Raw genomic sequence first — 21,152 nt, forward strand, 5'->3', positions numbered from 1 at the left:
AACAAAACAAAACAAAACAAAAAAAAAAAACCCCAAACCCCACCAAAACAATAACAACAAACAAAAAACCAAAACCAAACAACACCTCCCCCAACAAACAAAAAGCAATAAACAACAAGAAAGAAAACAGCTGGGTCCTTGCCTAGGAGACGGGCACAGACAGGTACAGTCAAGGATGCTGCCTAGCTTTGGTTCTATGTTCAGTCAGTGGCTCTGGATACCAGCTGATCTGCACAGGGACATGTTCTTAGCTGTCTGGCCTTTCCCACTAAGTATGGGCTAAGGTCCCATAGGCAGCCTGACCTGAGACTGGCCCTGGTGGCCAGCTGTTTTCCTGCTCAAAGGGCTGTGTGACTGTCAGCCTGGCTTTTGAAGGCCCCAGTGGCTCACTGGACCTGACAGATTCTGAACAATTGCCATCATTCCTGTGAGGCGTCACCCTGCTACCTTCTGAGGATCCATGCACATGTGGTTGTCACATCTTGGCCATGCCACCTTCCTGGACACACTGTATTTACCTACAGCCTTCCTCCTGTGTGCCCCATCATCTCACTGGACTACTGCTACTGTGGTTTAGGTATTCCCTTCCCAGAAACCACCAACTCCTGAGAGAAGCATCGTCTAGAATAGCTGTGAGTTGTGAACCCTTTGACAAATCTCTATCTCCCCAAAATATTTAAATTACAATTCATAACAGTGGTAAAATTACAGTTATGAAATAGCAATGAAAATGACTTTAGGGTTGGGAGTCACCACAAATGAGGAACTGTGTTAAAGTGTCACAGCATTGGGAAGCTTGAGAACCACTGTTCTAGGATTTTCCCCTCTCCAGTTTTTGAAACAGAGAGTGATACAGAATTGTGCCCATGAGGAGTTTGCTAACTGCCACTGAACTGGCCACTCCTAAAACTGGATCTAGGGTTTCTATGTCCCACCCTAATACCCAGCCCCCTTTCTATTCCAAGCATGTGAGGGAGCACACTCCTGTATGAGGGAGGCCATCAAAAAAAGGCAGCTGGTCCATGGGAAGAGGGAACTCAGTCATAAAATTTACTGTGCCAGGGTATCCACAGCTGGTGTAGTCACTGCAATTGTTACCAGGAGTCCTCTTGTGAAGCCACATACATACAAGAAACTCAGGAAAAGCTCCCTCTCTATCCAGTCCTCAAGCTTCAGTGGCCAGCAGAAGAACCTGGAAGCCTCTAAATCCAGCAGTGACACTCCTGTCACAGCTTTGTTTGATTTCTCCTCACAAGTTTAATGGGACTGGACTGGCAAGACAGTTCAGTAGGTTCAAGCACTTGCCATGCAAATCTGATCCTGGAACCCAAGTAAAGGTGGCAGGAGCGCCTTCTGACTCCACATGCACTCCATAGGGCATGAGCTGTTATGGAATAATTCTTTTGTACACTGTGAAGATGTGTCTTTGCCAAGGTGCCTTCTGATTGATTTAATAAAAGAGCTGACTGGCCAATAGATAGGCAGGAAGAGATTAGGGGGGAGAGTCAAACTGAGAAGACACTGGGAAGAAGAAGGGCAGGTAACAGGGGTCACCAGCCAGATAAGGAAGCAGAAGATGAATATATGCTGTGTTGAAAAAAGGTACTGTCACATTGTAGAGTAGAGATAAGAAATATGGGTTAATTTAAGATGTAAGAGCTAGTTAGCAACAAGCCTAAGCTATCAGCTGAGCATTTATAATAAGTCTCTGTGTGGTTATTTGGTAGCTGGCTGGTGAGACAGAGCTGACTGGTGGGACATGAAAAACTCCATCTACAAACGGCACTCAATGTCTGGGGCCATGTACATCCACATAAAGCCTGAGAAAGTTAAAAAAAAAAGTTCAGAACAGAGAGTCCAAAGCCACTGGTGACCGCCTTCTCTAGGGTACATTCCATGCTAGTGGTAAACAGAGGCATGGCTCTTTTAAGGGGCCCTGCTACTGAGCACTTAAATGGGGTTTATGAGCAGTGGGCGGTGTACTACTTGGTGGCAGTGTGGACTCAAAAATTTCCCGGAGTTGGGATGGTAAACATGGCTCCCACTGGTATCTCTGCCTTGAGGATAGGCTCTCAGAGAACTGAGGAGGGGAAGAGCCAGCTGCCAGCATACCATGAGCTAAGCTGGGCTGCAGTTTAAGTTTTGCTCATGCAGGCAGAAAAGATTACAGATATACAATAAAGACAGTCCAGATGAAAGAAAGCTCTAAACAGGTTACAGTATGTTAAAAAATGTACATAGACTTGAGAAGGAAAGGAGAAAGGATATAGACAGCCATAGAAAAAAAAAGAATAGTTTAAAAATAATGAAGTCCTTAAAAAGGAATAAAGTAATATAAAAGAAAAAAAGCCACATGAAGATGTAAAATATACATGGGGAGTCTGGATCCTGTATGTTGTCTTTAAATTTTTTGATTGCTGATGAAAAAGTGACAGCTTCTAAAACACATTGGACTAGGGAGGCTGCTGGATTAAACCAACCTATATATTCTAAAAATGTCTTAACTTCAAAATGGAAGTCAAAAGATGCGTTGCTTTGGGGAAGAGGTTATGCTTTTATTCCCACAAAAAACAAAAGGCTATGGATTCATTGAAGATGGCCAGGTTTGATTGAGGAAGACCCCCTGAAAATCCTGGCTACAGACATAACGAAATAAACCTAGAAAAACTACCAAACACGTGATGTATATTTTACCTACTTAAACATAAAACAAAAGAATTATCTTTGCCTAATTTGTATACAACATACAGTCTGTACTTGTATTAATGCAGATATGCATGTTACCTTTAAAAGTTTATACATTTTTAGAGCAAGGGGACCAGACACAGATAAAAACGGATGTCCCAGATGATCTAACATCTCAGAGCACCTCTGCTGCAGTTTCCTCAGAGTTCTACACCCAGAACAGCTTCAAGGCTGCTAGCTAAGATAATCTAGCCTCATAGGCTACTCCGGCTAAGACTTAACCATTATCTTGATTTTTTTTCAAGGTTCCCCCAAAGATACTAGCACCCACAGACAACAGGAAGTAGTCTAGAGAAAACAACGCCCACATTCCCAAAAGATGGGTTATGGATGTTTGTCATCATTTGGGAGTGGGAGGCTACAAGTTGTTATTGGCCATGGTAAAAAAAATTAAACAAAGGAGTTAAATTCAAAGATCTCTTTCTAAAGGAAAAAAAGGGGGGATATGATATAGAAATGATGAGATAAAAGGGTAGATTATTGAATCTACTTTAATCCAAAAAGCAACTATTAATCTCAAAATATTTTACATTGGTATAGATTTTGATTTATTGATACCAATTTAAAGTTATTTTTCTTATAGTGTATGTATGTTTCTACTCTTGTTTGGGGTATTGTGCTTATGTAGCTCATTTTAAAATGTAATGTTTAAAAATGTAATGTATAATTAAGAAATACAGGTTAATAGTTAGTCATCTATGATAACAGAACTTGTAATCATGCTAGGTATGTTCTCAACAGATATATTTAGATAGATAGATGGTCTTCAAACACTTCCAAGACCTACAGAATATGGCACTTAAAATGTTTTTAATAACATAAGGCTTTTCATGACAGTGAGACATGTCTGCTCTTGGCAGCACCAATTTACTTCAAAAACGATGATAGGCACTGAAGAAATTCTATATAGAGTTTGCTTGCTTTATGGCAAAAACTAGCCATTGACTTAAAAACAAAACTGCCCTTCCCTCAATTGCTGACAGTATACTGTCCAAACTGGACTAGCAGGACACAAAAGAGAGTGATTGCCAAACTTTGCCAAGACAAGGTAGGACAGTCCTTCAAAATTCTCTGCTTCTCAGAAATGTCTGTCAGATATTCTAGGTCTATATACCAAAGACAGATGCCCCAATGTTACAGAAGAACTCTGGGTGACTGTCCAGGCAGTCAGATGTCCCTGTCATTAGGTAATATTATACCCTTCTGGGATCACTGATGGAGTTAAAGACTAAATAATTAGATTTAAAGTTTCCTTAGTTATGATAAAAGGTAAATTAGGTATAAAACTTCAGACTCACAAAGATAAGATAGATAATAAAGTAGTTTTTCTAATTTTGCCAAATACAAATGGACTGGATATTGTAACTATAACTCATACTTGATAACTGTTTTGTTGTATATAATTTTACTATGTTAAAGTTAAAGCCTTCCTTTTTAATTAGACAAAAAGGGGGAAATGTTACAGAATAATCCTTTTGTATACTGTGAAGATGTATCTTTGCCAAGGTAACTTCTGATTGGTTAAATAAAAGAGCTGACTGGTCAATAGCTAGGCAGGAAGAGATTAGGTGGGAGAGTCAAACTGAAAGGACACTAGGAAGAAGGGCATAACGGGGGCTGCCAACCAGATGCAGAGGAAACAGGAGATGAACATGCTGTGTTGAAAAAAGGTATTGCAATGTGGTAGAATGTAGGGAAGAAATATGGGTTAATTTAAGATGTAAGAGCTAGTTAGCAACAAGCCTAAGCTATCAGCTGAGCATTTATAATTAATAATAAGTCTCTGTGTGGTTATTTGGGAGCTGATTGGCAGGACAGAACTGACTGGCAGGACACAAAACCTCCGCCTACAATGAGCATACCTGTAGTCATATATATATACTATGCACACATAATAATAATGATAATAATAAAGTTTGGCTGGCCCTGCACAAGTCCTCAAGCTGAGGACCATCCTATAGGCTGGAACTACTTTTTTTTTCAAGACAGGGTTTCTCTGTGTAGCTCTGGCTATCCTGGAACTCGCTCTGTAGACCAAGCTGGCCTTGAAGTTAGAGATTCGCCTGTCTCTGCCTCCTGAGTGCTGGGATTAAAGGTGTGTGCCTTTACACCTGGCTTGACTCTATGTTTGACTCTATGTTTCCTAAGGTCCAGCTGTACCTGGCCCCCTGGACCTTGTTGGGGCAGGCTGAGCTCTCAGGGTTAAGTGAGGGGAAGCTTTTCTTTGCTGCCATGGGTTCAAGCTGATGGGCCTCTTGCTCACCCAGCTGACTATCCCTAGGATGCCATGGAGGAAAAACTGGAAGAAGGCTTATGTGTCTACTGGGAGGAATGAGAACTAACCTGAGGGCCATGCTGGGCTGAACTGAGTGAGCATGCCTGGCAGCCAGAGAGTAAGGCAGCTGTCCAGCCTGAACCTCAGAGAAACCTCATGCAAAATTAGCACACAGCCATTTGTTCCCATGATACTATGTGTGTGGAACACAGTACATCTAGTAGGTAGTTGAGGGCATGGGAACCAAGAGGCCTTGCCCCTACACAGGGCTTCCTGATGTAGGCTGTACATGCTGATCTCCATCTGACTCTTCTGTTGACTCTGCCTCGCCACCTGCTCAGGGAGCCTGTATCATCCTCACTAGACAAGGCATCTTCCTTAGAGGATATGACAATTTGAATGGTGCTTACAGCAAACTTCATGTGGCAGAGCCACCAAGTCAAGCCCAGCACCCAACACCAACAGGTTCTCAGTGAATGCTTGCTGAAGAAGGACTGAGTGGAAATACAACTCCACTCTATTCACAGAAGCCCTCTTATAGATTTAAAGGCAATGAGGTAAATTCCCACCCCTGAAAGTCTTGACTACACTGTTCAGTTCTCAAACTTTCTGGATTTTCACTGCAGGTTGGGGCCTTTTCAGTAATATCATCTTAGAGAGCTCTGGATGCAAGCCACCCTGGCTGCAGAAAAAGTAGGAAAGAAAGTTATTCACATGTCACATCTACTGACAAACATACCTGGCCCAGCAGCCAGGTGTGAGGACCTAGTAGGTAGGGCCACCTTAGAGCCTCTCTAGGCATAGCCTGAACTTCCTCAGGTCTGTCCTGGAGGCATCTCCCTAGACTCCAAAGGCTATGGAGCAGATGGACCAGGCAGGTTTTCAGCAATACCACACAATGCTATGTGGCTTTCGGTGAGCGTTCTGCCTCTCTGGCCTTGTTCTCTTTACCTGCTCAAAGAGGAGAGTGATAGCAATTCTTCCCAGGTCACTGTTAAGGGGTGGTGAGATACTCAGCTTGTGACTGGCAATGCAGGTAGGCTTTACGTTACCCTCTAACCAGTGGAGCCAAGTTCTTTAGATGTTTCTACCGTAGAACAGTTGGCAGGGAGCAGAACTGTGAGCAAAGTATGACCACTTCCTGGTAATGTGACTGACTTGCAGACTCACTACTCACTAATCGAAGACACTCCGTCAATATGGAGGTGCTGCATGGGGATCAGGGCCAGCAGTGCTCCCAGGATCAGATCTGTCAAATCAGGAGGCTTACCTAACTGCCCAGATTCTGGGAGACCCCATTAGTCTCATATGCTGTCTCTATCCCCTACGTACTCAGCAGGAACAAGGAGCTCAGACAACTGCAAATCAGGTCCACGTGCTCCTGCTTGAAGTGTCTGAAGGCTGCCCTCTCCCATTCTCTGTGCTCTAGCATTGGGCTCCTCCATGTCCAGCAGCTCAGGCATGACAGCCATTATTACTATGCTGTCTTCCCTATGGGGCTGTCTCATCTAGAGTTACTTACATAGGCTTCAGAAGGCCTTGTGCACATGTGCTGCTACTCGAAAAGCCAATGCTCATAGTCTGCTTTCCTGGTCCCATAGCATGGCCAGTGGAGTAAGAGAGCCCCGGCCAGAACCCTGTGAGCACCTGAGGTGCTGCCTGGAGGAGACAGGGCATAAGCCCGGGTGCTCTGGTCACCCACTGAGCTCTTGACCCTGGGTGCCACTTTTTTTTACCTGAGCCTTCTCATTATGACTTCAGGTCAGTGGTTCTGTAGAGCGCTGGCACAGCTGCATTTCTACTGTAGAAGAGGATGCTAAGGCTCAGGCTCTATAGAAAACTTCACAGGACATCTGTGGACAGAGGACAACGGGGCTCAGGGCTCTACAGAACTTCACAGGACATCTAATGGCAGGTGCGGACTGAAATTTGAGACCTAACTCTAGGGAGTGGGTCTCAGTCATCTTTCTTGCCATGGCTTCCTTGGCAGAGGCAGGGAACTGTGGGGACAGTGCAGACAGGTGTTCAAGTGGTAGCCTTCAAGTTGTTGAGTCCAGCATTTTTGGTGGGTACTTTCCGCTGGCCAGCTCAATGGCCCTTTTGCTGGACAGGGCAGAGATGGGAGGACAGGTCAGGGAGAGGGGGACGTAAGCAGTCAGTCCACCAAACTAGGCACTATTCTGACCTGATGTGTGTTCCCTTGGGCTTCTGGCTGGGTCTGAAGGAGGGGCGAAGCAAACACATTTTTTTCCATGTGGTCCAGGGGTGTTTAGGGAAGGCTCATTCCATGAACACCTGCCACTTGGGTGACCCCAAGGTTTATGAGGACACTGCCAATCCAAGAGGCTGGAGTATATGTGGAACCTGGCATCTGAGACCTAACTAACTGCTACCTGTGAGGTCCCCATGCTGAGAAAGCCACAACAAAAGGATACTTTATCTTAGAAGCTCTGCAGAACCTTCTAACCCACTTAGCAGGAAAGGGAAGAACAAAGAGCAGGAGGTGAGATGTTTCCCAGGAAGCCAGGAGAAGACCAGCCGCAGGCCTGCTCTGAGCCTCTGACACTGCATTCCGAGTCTTGCGTGCCAGGTATACATGTGGGATTAATTAACTGCACATTTTCCATCTGCCATGATTAAAATAACCTGACACAGGCAATTGAAAGAAAGGGCCTATTTTGGCTCAGTTTCACTAGTCCACCATGACATGTGAACCATGACAGCAAGAATGAGGCAGTTAGATTCACAGTTAGGGAGCAAAGAAAGATGGACATGGTACCATCCACAATTAAGGTGGATCTTCTCACCAATTAGTCCATTTGTCCAATCTGGATAGTCCCTCATAGGCATGGCCAGAAGCTAACCTAATCTAGATATTCCTTCAGAGGAATACCTACAGGGTGATGCTAGATCCTGTAATGTTGACAATATTAAATTAACCTTCACACTATATTTTTCTGTATTTCTCTATTATTATTATTACTACTACTACTATTATTATTATTTGGCTTTTCAAGACAAGGTTTCTCTGTGTAGTCTTGGCTGTCCTGGAACTTGTTCTGTAGAGCAGGGTAGCCTTAAACTCACAGATCTGCCTCAGTGCTGGGAGTAAAGGTCTGTGCCACTACGCCTAGCTTCTCTCCTTATTCTGTATGAGTAGCCTAGTGTTTAGCACAAAGGTGGCATTCATAAATTTGTTTTTAAGAGAAGGTCTCATGTAGTCCAGGCTGGCCTTGAACTATGTTGCTGAGGATGACCTTAAATTTTCCTGTCTCTACTTCCTGAATCATAGGGATGTAGTCATGTGCTACCATGCCTGGTTTATGTGAGGCTGGGAATAAGATTTGGGGTTTTATGGACACTAGACAGACACTCTATCAGGGAAGCCACATCCCTAGCCTGTGATTGCTATTCTGGGACACTATATGTATGCCACACCCATGACTCTTTAAGGACCTCTGCAAATCACAGCCCCACCTAGCACGCCACCACTGGCTCCCAAAATCACACCTTCAATTTTATTCTAGTTTTTCTTTTGATGTTTTGAAACAGGGTTTTGTCTTCTAGTCCGTGCCAGCTTGGAACTCATTATGCAGTCCAGGTTGTCCTCAATTGTGTGACCCTCCTGCTTCAGTCTCCCAAGTGCTAAAGTTACAGGTGTGTGCCACCATGCCTGGCTTGTACTTTTAATTTGTCACTCCCAAGTGGAACCTGAGCAGGTGGCTTTTTAGGACTCAGCCCCCAGCAGGGCTCACAGAGACTGTAAAGAGTACTGGTCCCAGTTGACAGGCTGAAGGATGCTTTTCAAGTATGAAGAGCTGCTATGAAACAACTTGTCATACTCAGATAATATTGACTTTCAATCCTTTGAGAATTTGAGATATTAAAAAAATCATAGAGGCCTGGAATATAACTCAGTGGTGGAGTACTTGTCTGTAATGTGTAAGGCCCTGGGTTCAATCCCTAGCTTCATAAAACAAAATAAACACAAACAAACAAAATTTACACACACACACACACACACTCCTGTGTGTTTTTTTAAGAAAAGCATATTTATACACATGGAAGCACTTGTATTTCAGTAAGATGTTGCCTACAGAGAAAAAAGAACCAGGGAGAGGCTAGGACTGGTGAAGCCTACCTGTAATCCCAGTTACTTGAGAGGCTGAGGCAAGAGGACTGCAAGTTTGAGACAGTCTGGACAATTTCAAAAAATCCTACCTCCAAATGAAAGAATTTAAAATGGGGCTAGGGATTGTGGCTCAGTGTCTATCTAGCATTAGGCTCTGGGTTCCATGGTATAGGAGCAAAAAACAAAAACAAAAACAAAACCCAAGAAGCTGTCCATCTGAGCAGAAGGACCAGAGAAAATCTATCTCAAGTCTCCCTCTGGAAGGCCAAACCCAACCATGGGTAGGCCAGTCTCTGGAGCTCCCACAGGCCCAGAGAGAACAATCTCTAACATGATTGCTGGGTCAGATTCTGGGCTCAGCAAGTGCACTCGCTGGCTAACTGCACAAGGGGCACTGGAAGCAGAAATGGAGGCTCTCTGACACTTTGCTCAAGCTGGTGCTGTGGCTTCTCTCTAGCCTTAACCACAGGTTTCACTGGACTCAAAATCTTGCTAGGTGTACTGTCCAGCTTTTTCTGGATCTACCTCAACACCACTGTCGCTAGTGAAAGCTTAATGCAAGAGTCTTCAGAGGTGCTTATTATCCGTTCAAGGACAAAAAGCTGGCTACAGCCTAAGAATCCATCCATAGGGGCACTGGCTAAGAAACAGTGGTCAGCTTGGATGATGGACTGTGAATGTCAAAATGAATGAGGGAGCTCTTACGGACTAACGTAAAGAAACTTCTAAGATAGATTGCTGAGTGAGAATAGAGGACATTTTGGTTTCTTTATAAAAGCAATATAAACCTATATTGGATTGTTATGAGCCTGAGGCTAGTCTAGGCTACAGAAACACAGTTCAAAAAAAAAAAAAAATCAAAGAGCAAAGCCATCCTACAGTGGAAGCACATTGTGTTGCACAGGGAAGCTGCAGGAGGAATGCAAACCAATCCCAGGAAAGGCTCCTGCCAGAGGCTTCTTCCCAGATCCTCCTCTACCAGACCTTTCCCAGCTGCAGCCAAGTCAAAGCCAAAATCCACTGGGGCCTGCATTCTGTCTGTCATTCTTTGCTGCCTTGGAACCCTTCAGGTTTCAGTTGCTTCCAGGACAAATCTGATCTTTCAGCAGGCCCAAAAAGCTCTTATCCACCTGACCCTACCTAGCTCTCAACCAGTCTTTCTTCACCTCTTCCTGGCAGGCACAACTCTGTGTATGCTGAAGCTCAGGCAGAATATTCCCTCCCTGATCTGGGCCACCTGCACAGGGCCAGCCTAGCATTCAGTAAACACTGGCTCAGAGGCTCTTCCTTTCCTCACCTAAGACAGTGAGTGCACTCACCATATGACTTCTTCAGAATTCAAAACGCCCCTTAAAACATGCCAGTCTTCTCCTCTGGCAGGCCAAGACAGAAAGGGACATGTATACGTCAAAGTCAAGGACTTCTGCCTGCCCCTCCCCCCCGACCTTTGACACTGTTATTGCCACATCTCTGTCTGCTGTTTTTTTTTTTTTCTTCACTCTTAATGAGTTCCTGTGAATTACCTAACTTTCCTCCCAGCTGTCTGAACATCAGCAATACTACTTATTCAGCAATTCACTCTCTCAGATTGCAAAGGTAGGAACAGTGTCTAATTCTTGGGAAATGAAAAAGTGGTTTCTCAGACCCTGTTCCAGAAGTCAACTGGGGTTCCTTGAGCTACTCAGAGAATATCTGAGGCAAAATATGGAATCCTGATGAACCTTCATTTATTCACACATAAAAGCAAGGGCCAGAACAGTATACTTCTGCAAACACACTTTATTTCTTTGTCTCTGTTATTATCTGCTAAGAACAGATAATCTTTTTGTCTGCAGTTGATGAGTCAGAAACAAAAAAAAATAAACATCAAAAGAGAATTAATTATTTTCTCAGGGATAAGATAGTTCAGTCAGTAAAAGAACCTGAGTTTGATTCCCAGAACCCACATTTAAAAAAGCTGGGTGTGGCAGCAGACACCAGTGATCCCAGAGTTGGGGAGAATCCTTGAAGCTTATTGGCCACTGGCCTGGCCCAGTTAGTAAGTGCTAGGTCCTAGTGACAGACTCTTCCTCAAGAAAACAAGGTGAACAGTTTCTGAAGAATGGCATCCAAAGCTGAACTCTGGCCTCCATACCATTATCACTACATGCACATACCTATACTAATCTTGACTTTCAACTTGACAGACTTGGGAAAAGGCAACCTCAATTAAGAAATTGCTTCCATCAGATTGGCCTGAAAGTATGTTTATGGGCATTTTCTCAATTGCTGGTTGATACGGGGTGGGGGTGGGGACCACTGTGGTCGGTGATGATATCCCTAGGTATAAGAAAGGTAATTGAAAGCGAGGCAGTAAGCAGCAACCTCCATGATCTCTGCCTCAGTTTCTGTTCCAGGATCCTGACCTGGCATCCCTTGATGATGGACTGTAAGACGAAATAAACCCTTTCCTCCCCAAGTTGCTTTTTGTCTGGTGTTTATCACAGCAATAGAAAACAAATTAGAACACCAACCCATACGTGAACACACAAGTCTGTCTTTTCCTTCGGCTGCAGACCTCTGTCCTGCTCTTGGTTCATTAGGGAGTAGAGTGAAGTGGGATGCAGCGATAGTTCAGGGGGCCTGTAGCACAATGACTCCATGTCTTCAGAACGGAAGACACGCTGGTTTGTGGGGTGGAAAGCAGACAGCCCCAGCTCAAGGCCACTCAGAAGGTGGATGACCTTCAGCAAAATGCCCCTCTTCCCCCATTGCAGATTTCCCATTGGCACACTTCGAATGATGATGGCTTCCTAGAGCTTGTTGTGAGGCCTTAGAGGGTAAACCCTTGTTCCTATCTGGCCCTGGCCCCGTCCCCTCTGCAAGCCATGAGCTCTCAGGTAGATCTTTTCTGAGTCAGGGTATAAAATTTCACCCACTCTTGGGGCTGGAGAGAATGGTTCAATGGTTAAGAGCACTGCTCTTCCAGAGCACCTAGGTTCAATTCCCAGAATCCACATGGCAGCTTGTAACTGTCTATAACTCCAGTTCCAGGAGACCCAACAACCATGACAAAATACCAATGTACATAAAACAAAAATATATATTTTAAAAAAAATTTCACCCACTCTGTCACACCCCCATAGTTGAACCCAAACAGCCTCCTGTTGGGTTTTGAGGATCACACTTGGGTCCCTATCCTTGTGTGTCAAGCACTTGGCTGACTGAGTTGTCTTATGAAGTAGAAGCATTCCTATGTATCCCAAAAGAGGCTATGCTTGAGTTTCCTTATGAGTTCATAGTTAGGAAGCGGGTTTAATCATTTTGAGCCCCAAGGGCCAGCCCTTAACAACAGCAGACAGGGACAGCAGCTCTGCTTTGTCATACTTGTCACTTATGTTAGGGAGGTAGACACACTCTGGGCAGATGGATGGATGCACTCTTACACACAAGAACCTAAGGAGGTAGATGACATATGTCTTTCATGCTTTTTGTTTTGTTTCTCAAGACAAGAGTCTTACTTGGTAGTTCTGGCTGGTCTGGAATTCAGTGATTCACCTGCCTCTGCTGGGACTAAAGTCATGTTCCACCACCATGTTTTGTGTTTTCAATTGTGGATACACACACACACACACACACACAAACTTTTTTTACTCTAGCTCTTTGTAAGTGCACAGTTCAGCAGTGTTAAGCAACTGATATCCCTAAGGCTATGTATCAAGTGTAAGGTGAAGCAAGAGGCTGGATCAGGACCCAGGCCTCTGGCTCCAGGGCTTTAGTACAGACACACAAGTGTAACAGAGCCACCGTTGTGCCATAATGCTAGCATAGGCCTGTTTGTTCTGCCCTGTCAGAGAGGCTTACTTCCCAAGCATTCCCCGGCAGAGCCAAGATCAAATGCTAGGAATATAGGGTTTCAGTCTCTTCTCACACCACTTGCATGGGTTCAGGGAGTGTCTGCTGCATCTGAAACACTGTCCAATGCAGAAAGCTGCAGGGCACACAGTCATCTGGGAGGTCTGAGGTAGGTCATGCCCTTGAGCAATGAAGCAACATTCAGTTCTTGAGAACTCAGCTTCTCCCTCCCTCTACCTCCTAGGAAAGGCACAGGCCTGGGGGCTGCTTTGCTGGGTGGTTGAGCCCTATGTCTTTTTTTTTTTTTTTTTTTTTTTGGTTTTTCGAGACAGGGTTTCTCTGTGTAGCTTTGCGCCTTTCCTGGAGCTCACTTGGTAGTCCAGGCTGGCCTCGAACTCACAGAGATCCGCCTGCCTCTGCCTCCCGAGTGCTGGGATTAAAGGCGTGCGCCACCACCGCCCGGCCGAGCCCTATGTCTTTAACGAGACAGGGCGCTATAAAGAGTAGCTGCTCCTGTGTCTGTTCAGAGAGACTTTGGGGGCCATATTCCATGTGGGGAACCTTATAGGCAGGCTCTGCTTTGATAAAGCAGCTCCTTCTAGGGCTCCCACTCCTAGGCCTCTGACGCTTTCTCTTCATGACTGCCTCCTGGCTGACTTCTTGGTAGAAGTCACCCCCACCCTTGACTTGATCTCTTCTGTGTGTGGTGTATGCTATGGACATGCATATGGAGGCAAGAGCAAGGCACTTCATGCTGTTGCCTCTCATTCTGTCTTACTATTTTGAGACTGGGTCTCATACTAAACTAGAAACTCATCTTTTTGACTAGGCGAAGAAACTTGTGGGATTCACCTGCCTCTGCCCCATAATGCTGAGGTTATAACACACACAGGCATGCCTGGCTTTTTATGTGAAGACTGGGGATTTGAACTCGGGTCCCCATCCTTGCAGAGCAAGTGCTCTCCCCACTGAGCGGCTCCCGAGCTCCTAAGCTGACCTCCTGAAGTCTGATCAATCTCTTAGAGATGAGTGTCAGAGCTCAATTGCTGCTGGTTTGCTAAGGTGGATTCTAGTGTCATTTCTGCTTTTTCTCATTGCAGGCAAGAACACCACTGTGCAAGTGAGCCAGCCACTAGCCTGGTCTAGAAGTGGTCTGGTGAGAGCATTTTTCTGAACAGCGTCTTGGCTGCTCTCTGTTTACCCTATACCCTCTGTCACACCGAGACTGGTAGCAAAACTACGTGAGCCGGCACAGTCAGCACCGAAAGCAGCCTTGAAGCAAACAGGGCTTAAAGACAGGCTCAATCTACTTCCTGTGAGCTGTGAGGTCTCAGCCTGGATCTCAGTTTCCAATCAGCGGAGTAGGGCAGGGATGCAGTTTTGAGAGCTGTCTGGAGGAGAGAATTACGTTTATAACATGCCCAGTACAGTCAATTTTCCCCAACATAACCCATACTTCTAGAAATAAACAGGATTTCTGCAATCATCTTTTAATGTTTGAGGCAGGGTCTCTCTGTGTAGTTCAGACTGACCTCAACCTCTCCATCCTCATGCCTAAACTTGTAGTGTACTGGGATTACAAGTGTGTACTATACACCCGACAATGTGGGCTTGTCTTGGACCAGGGAGGCCTCAGGTGGTTGTAGTTAGGCCTTGATTTTGACAAGCAGGAGGTTCATTTCAGATATGTCACACTCAGGGATTAAGAGAAACTTCGTTCAGCATCTAAGGTGCTCAGGGTATGTGACTTCAGTCAGGCTGTGACTTTGGGCAGGTCACTTCTACACATGAAGAGAGGGAAACAGAATTATTGGGAATATCAGAAGAAAATAACTTACAGAGTGCTCAGCAGCTCAATCAAATTTGCTTTTTAAAAAGCAACAATAAAAAACAGGGTAGGAATCAAATTTCTGTAGCTCACTGGTGCAGGCCAGTCTAGGCAGGGAGCTTAGGTCCAGTGGGAGAGGCTGCAGGGCTGCTGGCCTCCTTCCGGTCTGACCCTAGAAAGGGTATTTTGTCTTGGGGAGCTGAAGCAGAGAGCTGGCTCTGTTTTATAATCAGAACAAGAAAAGCTTCCTGGGAACCCCCACCAAGAGGACATTAGCACCTCACATACTGTCCCTGGAGTGGAGAATCAGGGCTGATGTCCACATATTAAACACTCTGAATCTCAGTGCCTGGCTCCCAGCATCGACACTCCCAGCCTGTTACCCTGACATTCTTCCTGGGTTACTCAGCTGCCAATGGTGCCCTGGAATGGCAAGCTCTTCCAGGGAACTATTAAGTGTTCTGGGCCAAGCATCTGATAAGGCTGGGCTGTTTGCCTTGATGCCACCTGGACAGCAGCCCTCCCCAGATCCTCAGGATTGATTTGTGTGCAAGCCTGTGGAGCAGAGAACACTCTTGAGTGTTGCTCCTCAGGTGCCATCCAGCTTGTTTTCTGGGACGGGATCTCTCACTGGCCTCAATCTTACCAAGTAAACTAGGCTGGCCAGGCAGTGAGCCTCAAGGATCTGCCTGTGCCATCCCCACAGCCTTGTCTTTGGCTCCTCACTGCTCATGCAGCCATCACTTTCCCAACTGAGTTATCTCACCAACCCCTCCTCTGGGATTGAAAGGTCTGCCCCAAGGCAGACAGCTCCTCAAGCTAGCAGGAAGCTGGGGCAGGAGGAGAGGAAAACAGAGGATGGTCCCAACAGCACCAAGTTCAACTCCGCTGGTACCCCAACCATGACCGAGTGGTGCAGAGCCAGACTTGTACAGGACAAAAAAGGCCAGCCCACAGCAGGTATGACTGAGGGTAAGACAACACACACCAATTCTCTGGGTTCTCCTCCTGCTTGAGCTGTTCCCCTGAGCACTGCCTAGAGAAACAGGTCCCTTCCAAGTCTCTTCCATTCTAAGGCAGAGCCATAGTGCAAATGGAAAAGAAACAACAATTTCAGCTAAAAGTTGAACAGACTGAGGAAAAATGGTTTGGCAGTTCTTAAAACATTAAATGATCATTTGGCTACTGCAAGCTAGGCATATGCTTTGGAGCTAAAACCTACACATAAAGATTCCTAGTTACAACAATCAAAAGTCTATTTAGTGGGGAGAATGAATTAGCAAAATGTGGTATATCCATGCAAGGAATATAATTCAGTCATAAGAAAGTTCTGCTGGGAAGAGCTTCCGCTCTAGGATCTTCACCTGGCATTTATGAAAACATCAGTCTAAGGGCATGCTGTGCATATTCTGCTGGCCATGGCAAATTCTGGAAGTAGCTACTGCCATCAGGGCTTGGGGCACTCCTCAAGCAGCTGCTGCCCCCATGTTGGCTACCACTGACATTCCCTCCCTGACCAGGTGACCCAAGCTCTGCTCCAAGAAGCTGACCACTGGTGGCAAGAGCCATCAATACAGAACAGATACATCAATACAGATACACAGGATTTGTAACTTCCTACCCAAATGGATAGAGAAACACTTGAGAGTGGTTAGCTGATAACTCTGCAGCCTAGCTTATATTCCACCTTACAATTTTCCCCAAGGAAGTGTGAGAAATTCTTCCATCAAATATAATCAAGTTTAGAGTCTAAAGGAGAGTCACACTGGTCTGTGCATCACTTGGGACACAGACACAGATGTGTCCCAATCAAGTGAACCCTGAGAGTTGCCCATGTGCTGTGGGATGTTCTGTATGGCAAATGTGTTGCTCTGATTGGTCAATAAATAAATCACTGACTGGCCAGTGGCCAGGCAGGAAGTATAGGCGGGACAAGGAGGAGAATAAAGCTGGGAAGTGGAAGGCTGAGTCAGAGAGACACTGCCAGCCGCCATGATGACAAACAGCATGTGAAGATGCCGGTAAGCCATGAGCCACGTGGCAAGGTATAGATTTATAGAAATGGATTAATTTAAGCTGTAAGAACAGTTAGCAAGAAGCCTGCCACGGCCATACAGTTTGTAACCAATATAAGTCTCTGTGTTTACTTGGTTGGGTCTGAGTGGCTGTGGAACTGGCAGGTGAGAGAGATTTGCCCTGACCGTGGGCCAGGCAGGAAAACTCTAGCTACACCCATGCATAGGCTGGAGTTGGTTTCTATGCTTTGAATTGGTAAGAATCTCCATAGTCAACAGCCTGGGCTATCATTCCAGAAGGTGGCAAGGGTCACACATGGTATCCTAAGGCCCCAGAAGGTAGCTGTGAATGCTGCAGAGAGGAGGCCAATGGCTATCCCTCCACCTGGCTCTCTTTACTCTGGCTTCTGCAAAGCCCAGGAAGGCAGTTGGGGGAGGGGCATGTTCTGTAACAGGCAGCTACCCTAAACTATTGCCAAGGTACCCCTGCTTGGGAGACACACGTCAGTCTGGCAACAGAAGTTAGATGGTGGTATTGCTGAAGATCCGGGTCCTGGTCCTCTTATGTTGCCTGAGCAGACTAAGCCCCTAGATGCCTGAGGTCCTAGAAGGGCTATCCTTGTCTTCTTGGTGTTCAGACAAAGAAGACAACTTGGGAGGGGACCTGCTCCAAGGCTGACAGGATCAAGTGCAGGCTTACATTTCACTTGACAAATAACTAATGAAGCCACCGCTGGGCACTGAAGTAGAGTGGTGAGCAGAACAGTTCCACACAGTGACACTCTCCACGGGGGAAAAGAAACCACACCTAGGCACACAAATATGTCAGCCAGGTAAGGAACTGAATCCTATTGAGAAAATAAACCAGGGCAATGTGGTGGTGGTGGGGGGGAAGGGTGTGGCCTTGATCAGCAGAGAGATCACGAAAGGCCTTGGAGGAAGCAGCCCACACACTGACTTGGGCTATCACTGGGAGGCAGGTACCCAAGACCTAGATAAAGCAGCCAGTGTAAAGGCCATGAGGCAGGGCAGGACTCCATGGCACAGCAGTGGTTCTCCAGGTGTGCTCTGGAGCAGGTGAACAGTAAGACAGCCTTTCCCTTTGTATTCCAGAGATCATGGGAAAGCTATTCTTTAAACAGACCAATGCAGAGCACCCAGGCAGGTCTGAGTGCTACTGTGCCAGGCATTAAGATCCCAATAATGTAAAATGTGAACAGTTACCATTCACAGATAGTTATACTTTTGATGTTTTATATGTGATAGACTATCAAGTAATTATAAAAAGCATTTTTTTAAAGTTTCAATTTCTAGTATTATGAACAGTGACAGCCATAATCCACAAGAACTCAAGCTCTCTGGACTCCTGGGACTTTCAAAGCACATGAAGGGGTCTCAAGCCCTAGCCGTGAGGAGTGCTGAAGGGAGGCAGAGGATTGATGAGAGGGTTGCTGCGCTGCTCCAGTGAGGAGAAGCTGGGGGAGAATGCATCCTAGTGACCGCTTGAGATGAGAGGGAGAGGTGGAGGCTTCTGGGAATATCCAGTTGATGGGAACTGGTCCCATGGAGGAAGTTGCTTCTGTTGTAATCTACTGCGAAGTCTGCAGGGGGCATCTTCTGGGGTAGAACAAGCACTGGGGTACTTGTAGAGGAAATTAAGCAGAGTTCTTGAATAGCTGCTGGTGTGCTAAGTGCTGGGAAGACTGTGGTGGGCTGCCATCCTTCCTCCTACATAACACTCATCCTTCTAACAGCTTGGGGCACAGGATTTCTAAGTATCTTGTAAGTACTTTCTCTGGTATCAAGTTATGCAGTGGGGCTTGGAGGAAGGGGATGTCAGGTCATGGGGGACATAAATGACAATGTCTTTTCCCTGCCCAAGCTTCATGGCTTTTCTAGGGCCAATTAAGGGTTGGATGGCCTCCTGCAGCAGTTCCCTGGGACATACTCTAGCCCTCACAGGTATGGCCTTATATCCTCTGCTCCTGGGACCAGCAGCAGGACACAGCAATGTCCTTGTTGTGCCAATCAGCAAAGGCCGAGGCTCTACTCTGATGCTTGATGATCTCATAGCCTAGCCCTGGCAGCCCTGGCAGGGTTGGAGAGACAAGGAAGAGGGCTGCTATTACCTGGCAGTGTGCTAACAAAGAGATGGTGCAGTTCCTGAGGACGGGTATGCTTGGCCCTGGGCTGCCACATCCCACCTGGTTCTAAGGATTAGCTAGAAACAGGACTCAGGCTTTTCTCCAAGTTCTGGGATGGAAAGAAGTGTGATGCCCCAAAGAGGGAATTTCTTACCAGGTCAGGGTGTGTTAGTTGACCTGCACTCGGTCATGGTGGTTTGTATTGACTGAGCAACCACTGTTTCCCAGGAGGTAGACCAGAGGACTTTTAACAAGGAGAACCCAGATCTAGAAGGCAGAACCACTCCACACCTTCTAGCTGAAGATGAAGACAGGCTGCCAGGCATCTCAGTCTAAACCAGCCACTCAGAGAGAAAGTTGTCACAGGCAAAGGGCTGCATAGTGACTTTTTGTTGCTGCTGTTCACCTTAGGACTGTATGTACCAGGATTTAAAACCTTTCCCTAGCAGGGTGTGGTGGAACGCCTATCAACATAAAATGGTTGGTGTTGTTCTAGACATCCAATAGAATACCAGGCAATAGTTACTGAATCAATTACTTGTGTTAACATATAGTGTTGACTTCAAATTAAGTACCAATAGTGGGGAATCACATGTAGAATCACATACATGGCATATAACTCTGCATGTGATACATGCAGAGATATACATATGACATGCAAACAAACTTTCCTGGAAGGACATGCAAGAAACTGTTCACATGTTACCTCTGAGTAAAAGGGACATATATATGTGTGTGTGTGTGTGTGTGTGTGTGTGTGTGTGTGTGTGTGTGTATGTGTGTGTATATATATCCCCCCCCCCCCCCAAGACAGGATTTCTCTGTGTAATCCGGGCTGTCCTGGAACTCACTCTGTAGACCAGGCTGGCCTCGAACTCACAGAGATCCTCCTGCCTCTGCCTCCCAAGTGCTGGGATTAAAAGCATGAGCCACCACTGCCCGGTTCAACTTGTTTGCATTTTATCAAATCTTGTTGGATTTAAAAAATTATGTAATTATGGTATGCATGAAATAAATAAATCAAATCATGAATGAAAGTAGACTAAGTCACAGGTGGACAAGGTCTTGGATTTGAGCAGGCTGTCATTACTTTTTGTTGTTCCAACATCAACAATCACTTTTGAGACTATTTCAGAATACTTGCAATTCACGTCTGAGCTCTGCACGTGGAAGTGTTAAGAGTTGAGGAGAGCCTGGCCGGTTTTCTATGTTTATAATCAAGAGAAGAGAGTCATTCATGCCCCACCCCCACCCGTGGGATCTGCTGCATATGGATGTACTTAGGTCCAAGTGTCAGAGCAGGAAAGGAATGCTGCTCTTCTGAAGAAGCAGCTCTTTCCGCCTCTGAACTTTCCACTCAAGCTTCTCTTTTTGGGTGAGAGGGGGAGGGCTGAAGACAGTGCTGTTAGAAGTAGGAGGAGCTGCTCCCAGAAGGAAGAAGCAGAAGGCCTGTGGGCATTGGGACTTCCTCACGTGTCCACCCCTGTCCGGGTACCAGGAACCCCACACGATCCTAGTCATCTTACGAGAAGGAAGACATCTCTCCACAACCCTCATTACTAATCAGTCAAGTACTTCCAAGAAAGTTTTAGTTTTGATTCTGAAAAGTTTCTTCACATACCTAACAAATCTCTGGAAAACCAAACCCAAGCGACGGAAGAAAGAAGGGAAAGCCAAGACTGCTTTTTGGGTGTGTGCCTCACTTGTGTTCTTCGAAGCTGGGACTTCCAGCAGCCTGCATTCTGAGAGGAAGGCCTCCAGCAGGCCCAGCAGGAAAGCACCCTGAGCCCCTAGCAGGAGGGCAGGCTTACCTGGTACCTTGTCTACGGACGCAAAGACAGAACGCTGCACTGTGGGGTCACTGCTGCCTCTGCGGCACTGCTCATAGAAACGGAAAGGCAGGTGCTGGGAGGAGGAGGAGCCGAGTCCAAATCCCAGGACTTCAGTGGTAGGCTGGATTGGGAGGTCCAGAAGGGCTATAATCAAACAGCACCATAGTTTGTTCTTAGCATGTGGAACAGGGGACAGGCAGTTTGATATGACTTGGGCATCAGGCTAGAGTGATACCAGCCTTGACACTGTGACACTTGGGGGAATCCAACATACGGTCGTGAGGTGAGAGACTGGCAGAATGCCAGGGACCCTAAGGAAGTCAAAACACAACTAGAAGTAGGGGTTC

At 46.0% G+C, this 21,152-nt stretch overlaps 1 protein-coding gene across 5 annotated transcripts in view; it reads right to left on the reverse strand.

Moving 5' to 3' along the window:
- Nucleotides 1-21,152, reverse strand: part of Clec16a (C-type lectin domain containing 16A) — a 223,779-nt gene that overhangs the window by 32,101 nt on the left and 170,526 nt on the right. For 4 of the 5 annotated variants that reach the window (XM_059269996.1, XM_059269994.1, XM_059269998.1 and 1 more), the window contains exon 21: nt 20,785-20,949. The exons of the other annotated variant lie outside the window; for it this stretch is intronic. In XM_059269996.1, coding sequence (XP_059125979.1) covers nt 20,785-20,949 — 165 coding nt within the window. The remainder of the gene's footprint in view (nt 1-20,784; nt 20,950-21,152) is intronic. 5 annotated transcript variants of the gene reach the window in all.

The sequence above is a fragment of the Peromyscus eremicus genome, chromosome 8a, assembly GCF_949786415.1.
Source record: "Peromyscus eremicus chromosome 8a, PerEre_H2_v1, whole genome shotgun sequence".
NCBI classification, from domain to species: Eukaryota; Metazoa; Chordata; class Mammalia; order Rodentia; family Cricetidae; genus Peromyscus; species Peromyscus eremicus.